This window comes from Micropterus salmoides, unplaced genomic scaffold, assembly GCF_014851395.1.
Source record: "Micropterus salmoides isolate LMB-PRFRI ecotype aquatic unplaced genomic scaffold, ASM1485139v1 Ms_hic_scaffold_6, whole genome shotgun sequence".
NCBI lineage: Eukaryota > Metazoa > Chordata > Actinopteri > Centrarchiformes > Centrarchidae > Micropterus > Micropterus salmoides.
The window spans coordinates 15,303,435-15,312,258 of NW_024044348.1; the positions used below are offsets into that span (position 1 = coordinate 15,303,435).

General features: G+C 39.5%; 1 protein-coding gene across 1 annotated transcript; it reads right to left on the reverse strand.

The window, feature by feature from the left end:
* Positions 1-765: 765 nt before the first annotated feature.
* On the reverse strand, positions 766-8,449 carry LOC119890179 (F-box/LRR-repeat protein 3-like). The gene is made up of 6 exons (XM_038701293.1): positions 8,162-8,449; positions 6,752-6,956; positions 6,109-6,273; positions 5,112-5,234; positions 4,416-4,587; positions 766-4,038 (listed from the first exon to the last, which is right to left on the reverse strand). Exons 2-6 carry the CDS (start codon positions 6,953-6,955, stop codon positions 3,398-3,400), a joined length of 1,305 nt encoding a protein of 434 aa, XP_038557221.1. The 5' UTR covers position 6,956; positions 8,162-8,449; the 3' UTR covers positions 766-3,397.
* Between the last annotated feature and the right edge of the window lie 375 nt (positions 8,450-8,824).

Below are 8,824 nucleotides of genomic sequence, written 5' to 3' on the forward strand. Positions count from 1 at the left end.
ACAGAATCTTGGGAAAAAATCAGATTGTGAATAGGCATTAAATCCTAAATAATCATATGGAAATAATTTCACTTTCAAGGTTTTATAGGTTTGTAATTTGACCGAAGCGTTGTTCACACAATGAAATTATTTGAAGGCAAGTACTCCAACACCGAGTCCAATTCACCACATCTGACAGAGCTTTCATATATGGTATATAATTCAGTCCCTGATCTGAGATTGATCTTTACCATGGAGAAAAGAAAAAAATTATCTGCATTATCTAAAAGTGCTGTACTTAGGTCATGTGATAATTGAGAAAACGTCATCTGCTGATGAAAACTGTGAGATGGGTGTCAGTAAATCAAAAAAACAAAAAAACAATTTTAATCCTCATGTAATTTCTCATGATATAGAAATGTGAAACTGATTGTGACATACTGTAGTAGTTTTGGGTTACTTCACAGCCCTCACCATATGCCCTTTCGAGCTTCACTGTGATCTATTATCTTGATTGTTTTTTAGAGAGTATCCTGTTTATGTGTTGCACACATGGACACCATATCTTGGTATCAGAAACCTGGATTAGCCCTTTTCCCAGTTTATATTCATTCTCTGCCATGCATGCAGATGAATGGTCAACTCAAGTTAGTTACTATTTTACTAGTAAATGCATTACTATACTTTGTGGAGCATCTTACAGACAGGTCTAATTCAGGCAACTCTCGTCAGACATGTCTTGAAAAAAAGAGAAATGTAAAAAACTCTAAAAGTTCAGACATGGAATACATATTCAAGCAGGCATTTTTTAATGTGGCTATGAACTACTTAAATATTACATATCTTTGGGAAAAGTACAAGAGGTTACTTTCCAATAAATCTTCTCAGTACAATGCGGCCTTGTTTAGCTAAAATAAAAACAACACAGTCACTGTTCACTCTATGGAAAACTGCAGCCCTCATTCAGCCTATTCTTTAATATTGCAATAATCATCTATAAGCAACAAATACAAATAAGTTGATATCAACCAGCAGATTTGATTTTATAAATACACAATTAACATATGCACTGTAGGCCAGTAAATTATAAAGTCCATTGCCAGGCCTGGCTGACCTTCAGAAAACTAATAAACTTAAGACAAGGTGGGACCTTAACAGAGAGCTACAACTGAAGTAGTAGTGATTCTTTTTCAATTAACACTGGCAAACAAATAAACCAAAAAGGATGAATATCAACAACGTAAAACAAGTGTCCATCCAACATGACTTACAGGTCTCTTTCATTGCACAGTTCAATGGCGTTATCTTTCAACACATCTTCCAAACTATTACTCTTTCACCTAATTGCACCAAAACAATAGCTAGACATAAATATTTCCCTCTTGCACATTCAATTACATCAACATTCACCTACTACACCATCTTGTCTCCGGGGCTGCACAAGTACCTCACTGAGATGATGTGATTTTCATATTTTGATCAGTTAGATCAGAACAGTTTCCACACCCAAATAAGCACTGGAGTTCCTGGATGATGTAGCCCTTAATGTTTTTAAGCAACAGATAAACATGAAGGACCACCATCAATTGAAGTTGTAAAAAGTGTCCTTGTTGTACACCAGCCAAATGTTTTTGTATGATAGCCTGAAAAACATATTGAAAAAAAGTACACAATTGGTCATAATTGTGCAACCCTGTACAAGCATTTTAATCATTTTGTCCATGTATTAAAATACCTGTCAATCAATTTGACAGTTCCTCACTGGGTGACCCCTTAGTTTGCAGTACATTTATCGGTTTTATAAATGCTAAGCCAGAATATATCTTTGTTAGGTAAACCGTTGACTGTGTAGGAGAATGGTTGTACTGTCAATAATTAAACAAGTTCACCTGCCAATTTAAGTTCTTAGAACCTAAATGCTAAAATGTTTGTTAGAATAGAAAATAACTACCTAAAAAGCGAGCTAACTACCAAGGGTCACTCATAGAAGTGCCAGATCTTCTGACCACTGCCAAAATTGAGCATCATTTGGCTGCAAAATCTGTTTATTTCATGCGCTACTGACAACGCAGCTCATCTTACTAAACGCAAGTCCTTCATTAGAGTAAAAGTGCATCTGTAGGATTCAGTAAATGTACAGATATATGAAGCCCACAATTGAAATGTCTCCTTCCATTTCGTTTGCAATAGACTTTGATATTTACAATTACAATAGGAACATGGGTCAGACAATGCAGAAATACAGCTACTGTACACTACACACAAAAATATGTTTAAACATCACATCAGTCTTTTAGAGGCTATATGTACACACAGTATATACAGACTACGATGATTATGGCCACAGTAAATGAGGAGCAACACCTTCACAAAAAGCCGCTGTAGAAAATGGGAGATGGAACTGTCTTTAGCTTTGTCCATATCAAATCTGAAGACAGAGAAAGACGCAGCTCTATTTATTCCAAATGTGATGCAGTGACTAAGGAACGCATTCAAAGGCAGATAGACGAGACACGATGATAGGAGGCAGGAGCAGATGGCAGATGGATACCAAAATCAAACATAAAATCTACGTATTTAACACATAATCCTCATGAGAGCAGTCTTGTGATCGACCACCCAGTCTATAACAAGCTTCAATTCAGAAACCTTTCATCACAGTTAAGGACGTGACTGTTGGTGACATACTGGTGACCATCCCCATCTAAAGCATGTACTGTGCATTTTACCATCATGTGTCAAGATTATTTTCTAACTACCACACTGCCTGAAGTCAAAGACATTTTGCTTTCAGTGTGATGATGATGATAATCTGTTCAATGTATCGGTATAGTATGTAACTCTCTACTGAAATTAAACTGTAAAATTTCTGATTTCTATCACAAGGTTCACGTTTTTCTTATGCCCATTCATGACATTGCAAAATGTTTATATTGATGGCTGCCCATAATGCGTTAAAGACAGACTGTGTACATGAAATAATCCCCACAATCTCCCATTCATTCCCAATAATTCCCAGACATTCCTGTTAATTCCCATGAAAAAGTGACTCACCCCTGATTACTCCTGAAACTCTACACCTAACATCTACGTGGTGTCTGCCTCTAATGAAAGGGCTAAGGGAACAAAATGTTATAAGTGACAATAAAACAATTTAGATATAAATATACATATACATTTTAAAAAATTGCATACATGGAACGATATGTTACAAGTCATACATTTCACATCATCACATCAAACCGAAAAATAATTTCTTCATGTATCAAGGAAAAAAACAAACATAGAGTAAGGGTCTTTCTTAAAAACAGGAGAAAGATGAGGGAAAAAACGTAGGTCTCCAAATGACACACACACACACACACGCACTCATTCACTCACAAAAACCTCGACACAACTTAAATCTTCTCCCGGAGCTCTACCAGGTAGGCATCATGTCTGGGAACCAGACGCGACCTAAATGCTTTGACACCTCCCAGTGGATATCATCCAGCCCATAGCGGTGATCTGGAACCAGTACCTCCTCCATGATGGATAGCTGCGTCAGTCTGTCTCCACACATCTTCACAAACTCCACGAAGGCGCTGCAGGACACCTCGCACTCTCCCAAGCCGATGGCCGACAGCTGAGTGCAGCGTTGGGCGATGCGAATCAGCTCTTCATCCAGAGGCCGCAGTCCGTTGGCGCACACCACCAGCTCGACCAGACGCGGACAGGTGAGCCCGACGCGGCCCAGCACGTCTTTGCTGACAGAGCGGCCAAAGTACAGATGCGTTACAGGGATTTCATCGCGGAAGAAAGGTCCAAACTCGTCCTCATAGAGGAAGAAGTACATGACCAGATTAAATTTAGGAGAGTGCCGCACCATGGCGTCCCAGCTGCTCTTCTTGATGGTGTGGAACTGTTGGCCGGGATTGTCACTAATCACATCGATGCGAAGGTGCTCGAGGTGAACATGCTTCTCCGAGGAGAGGGCGATGAGAAGTTCATCACTCAGCAAATGGTAGTTGAGAGCCAGTTCTCTCAGGCCGTGGCACTGATCAGCCACACACAGGATGCCTGGGATGGGGAAAAAAAGTAAATTAAAGGAGACTACAGATCTACACGGCCCGAAGAAGGAGGAGCACAGAAAGAGAGAAATTGCCTATATTCCTGTAGCTTTCAGACTTACATTTTATTTTATCATAATATTTAGGAAGAGTGACTTAATGAATTGGTGTGTCGTTACATCTCAATAAAAGAAAACCAAAATATCTTTATTTAAATATCAATGTGCGGTAACATCCTGACTGCCAATAAATGTGCTTTTCCTTTTACTTCCACTGTTCCCTCTCACGTCCAGCTGCTAAAAAACATCATAGTCTCAACCAATATCAAGTCTGTCATTATCAATCGTTAACAGGCCTAATATCTATCATTCCTTCATTTGTCTGTACCTGCAGGTGAAACATGAGGGCAACTGCTCATTTTCAGCAGTTTGAGAGTGTCACTGTTATTGGCCACCAGGACTTTAAGCGAGGGGTCGTCCACAGGTGTGTCATCAATCTTCAGGGAGGACAGGGATTTGGAGTTGACAAAAACCACCGTCAGAGCTGAGATGAAGTGAGACTGACATACAGAGCAGAAGAGAGAAACATTTAGTCAACCTCTTTTCTTTAGTAAACATGGTAACCCTAAATGGTAGCAATTGCCATCTGGTTCCACTGTCCATTTGCATTACCACCCTCTGCAGTTGCCAGACATGTCTATTTGTAAATCGCTTTGGATAAAAGCATCAGTTAAATGAGTAAATGTAATTTAAATGTAATGTCATCATATCACCCTTGTGCACGTGCTTGTAAAGCACAAGACGCAAACAAAACAGAAGCCTGGTTATCAAAACGGCACCACTAGTCATTAAAACTCCAGTGTACCTTAAGATTATAATATGCTTGAATTAAAAAACATACATGCATATGTGCAGCCATACTACTTTGTTTGTGGTTGGTCTTCCAATATTAACTGTCCATTAAAAATAAGCTAAGTGTAATGTGTTTATCTTAAATTAAAGACCCTCACACAGGCATTTGATCATACCAGCTGCGTCTTAGACATTAATCAGAGATCATAGCTTTAAACTGGTGAAGGCTTACCTTGGGCAGCTCCATGAAGCTGGGCCTGGCTGTGGAGATGAGCCCCAATGTTTTCAAAGAACAATTCACGAGCTGAGAGAGGATGTCGCACGCTGCCTCTGCCGACTCTCTGCTGCTGTCCACCTGATCACGACAGAGAGAGAATGAAAACCCAGAGAACTAATATCTCATTTCACCACACCATGGCCGCCCGCCAGTCTAATTTGTTCCGCCATAGTTTCAAAATGAACCGAAAATATTGTTTACACATCTCATAATAACATTACAGACCTCTAACGTTGTGTTTTGTGGGAGCTGCTGTACGCAGCTCGAGACGCCTACTTTTCTTTTTAGGTAACTACGGTAACGTTAATAGTCTGTTTCTGTCACTCGTTTGAGAAGGTGATCAAGCTAGCCGCACCTAAATTTGGAGTGCACACATATTAAAGCCTTTATGGTAAACTGAAACTGTTACACGATACGAGAACCACATACAATATAATTTATCAAAGTGGGTCGAACTTGATGAATTTAGCGCATGAATACACATGTGACAATGTCCGATTTTCAAAATAAGGTGTCTATACAGTACGGAAATATGATTAATTGAATTAGATTCACATAAAGTATACAACTTATTACATGTCCATTAAAAGTAAAAAAAAACACACTATAATAAAATGTTAGGGAAATTGCATATTCAATTTTCTATTCTTTGATTTAGGGTTGGTGGAAAAACATTAAATAAAATTTGTTGACTTTTGTTGCAGTTTCATCACCGTTTATAATCATAATGGGTTTTTAATCAAATAGTTAACTAGAGCACAACATTGTTTACAAGAGTGCAAAGTTCTTCATAGATAGCCTCTTAATTTTGCACCAAATTAATACATTTTACTTTAAAATGATCAAAATGATCTTCCAGGGGGCATGCCGCTGCACCCCCGAGACGGCCCACTCACCACAATCTCTTAAAATCCTGTGGGAAACACTGTACCCTGACCACAAAAGTTCATACCTTGAAGCTGACATACTGCAGGTGGTTGGCGTGCCTTTTGATTATCTGTTTAATGAGGTCTGGGTGTGTGGCCTTCAGGTAGGAGCTGGCTGGCTGGTTCAATTCGAACTCAAAGCACCGCCACAGCTCAGGCATGTGAAAAGCCTGGTTCCATCCCCGGCATACCTGCAGTGACACCAATAAAATCTAAATCTGATTTAAGTCTGTCTCTCTCAAATGTATTCCGTATTTGGTTAGATTCAGTCAGTAGTTTTTCAAAACTGGCTTTCATGCAAGTGATGCAAGTCAGACCTGCTCCTGCCGCCCCACAGGCATGATGCAAGTCACAGGTGGAGAGCAGTACAGAAATTTGATTAGATTTAGTTCAGAAAGAGCAGTTTGGAGAAATAATTTTGGCATATTTCATGATTTTGCAAAGTCCCACCTAACTTTTGATCACGAGATTCCATTATATGTGCAAAGCTGATCTGACTCTAAAATGACATATAACAGTGATGCATCAAGGCTAGGAGCCACCTTATCTAACACTTATGATTAGTGAGTTCATACAAACCACCATCTGACCATTAAGATGGAGGAGAAGTTGCTGGTTAACCACAACAAGAACTGCTTTCTGTGTAGCGACTGTTCATTAAAAGGGTACCTGAGAAGCGTAAGCCCTATCCAGTAGAGGTAGGTACTGGAAAATGTGGAGCAGGATCTCCTGTGGCAGACACTCCCAGCGGACTCCCTCCCCCTCCATATCTTTCTCCCTCCTCTGCTTGCGGGACCGTTTAAGAGTCTCCTGGGGCCCACTGCTGGTGCCACCTCCATCTTCTTGCTCATTCCCTTGAAGACCTCGTTTCATCCTGGGTAAACAAAATCCAGATGGTTGGGCTGAGTTAACTTAATGGGGAGAGAAACTCTTGATTAGCAGTACCATTTATGCATGTTCTCTTCATCACCAGTTGTTGTTATCCCATTTATCCTATTAGTAACAAGCTTGCAGTCAGTTTTTGCCAGGTTGATGCATGCTGACACACATTGAACATATATCAGTGAAATGATTCATCGTTGCAACAATTTTCATAATCAGCTTATCTATTAAATTATTTCGCTAAGCATTTCTTAGCCCATGAAATATTTAAAATAATTAAAGAATTAAATTCACTATCATGTGAAAAAGAGTAAAGCAGCAAATCCTCACATCTGTGATTCTATAACTTAGAAGAATCTTTTTATTTGATAAATTACTTCATGACAATTAACAGATGTTTTTAAATTTAAGACTAATGCATTTTAAAGCTTGACAGGCTTCCCACATGAAAACATCAGTCAGATCAAAGTCAAACAGTGACGGCTGAAACAGGGATTCATTACATATACCATCACAGATTATATTCAGATTGCCCACTCCTTCTACTAACTCTTGGTCAATATTTATTCAGTATGTCTAATAATGTGCCTCACTGTAAATTTAAGTTTTCTGATCTTTTATTATCAGCATTCGCTGTAGTGATATGATGCTGGTATGGTGCAGGGCATGTTTATGACTCGAGATCATGCATGCAAAAATAATACTGTTATATCCCTTTGGGAGATTATTTACTACTGATCTACCTGACACAGTGAGTAACATGCATAAATGTACAAAAGGAACATCTCTCCTATTAAAGGTGTCAATAACCAGATATTGAGAGATTTAGTGTTTTTCCACTGGCTCTGCTTACCTGACAATTAAAAAAATGTAAAGGACACACCTCCCTCCGCCACAACCAACGCCACCATCTGATCATCCTGATATACAATTCATACGCTAAAACTTAGCTTCTGCTTAAAAACTACCTTACAGTTGCGCGTTAATGGCGTTATTGGCGACATTTATTGACAACACGGATGATTACTTTAACGTTACAACACAAATACGTCAAGCTGAACAAGACAACAGTTAACGTTAGCTTAGCCGAACCGAGCGTTGCATCTTTCTGCTGAGTTAACGCAACGTTACATTTGGAAAATAGTGTAGTTAGTTAGTCTATGTTTTAATGAGTTATCCACCCATTCCGCCTCCTACCTGGATTTCACCCCCGTCGGCTGTTTGGCAGAAAAGGCGATCACGTCAACCGGGACCGACACAAGAAAACTGCGTTCTAGCTAGCCAACAAATTAAACACATTGGACCATGGGATTGCACGGTGTGTCGGGAAGTTAGCGAGCACTGACTAAAAGTTCATAAAGCTAATTTTCCAGCCGTATTATCGTTTTCCGAGCGCCTGACCTAGTTTCGCTTCACAACTCTGCTTCAGTAGTTTCCCCGTCAGCCAAAGATGGCGTTTGTGTTGTGTCGAGCAGCGAGTGGGCTGGCCAGCCTGCTGTTGCAGTGAACTGTCGGCAGGGGGAGACATTTCACTCAGCTGCAGGTATTCCCCATAACATTTGATTTAACTCTCAGTTCAGGTTACCTGTGGTGGAGGAAGTACTCAGGTCTTTTACATAGGTAAAAATAGTAATACCACAGTGTGAAAGTACTCTGTTACAACTGAAAGTCTACTTAAGTTAACTTAAGTAAAAGTACTTAGCGTCATATACGTAGTATCAAAAGTACCCGTTATGCACAATGACCCACTTTAGAATAATGTATATTAACCGGTAAATTATTATAATTATTGATGCATGAATGTATATGTCACTTTAATGCTGAAGATGGTGAAAGTGGAGGTAATTTCAACTAATTTAC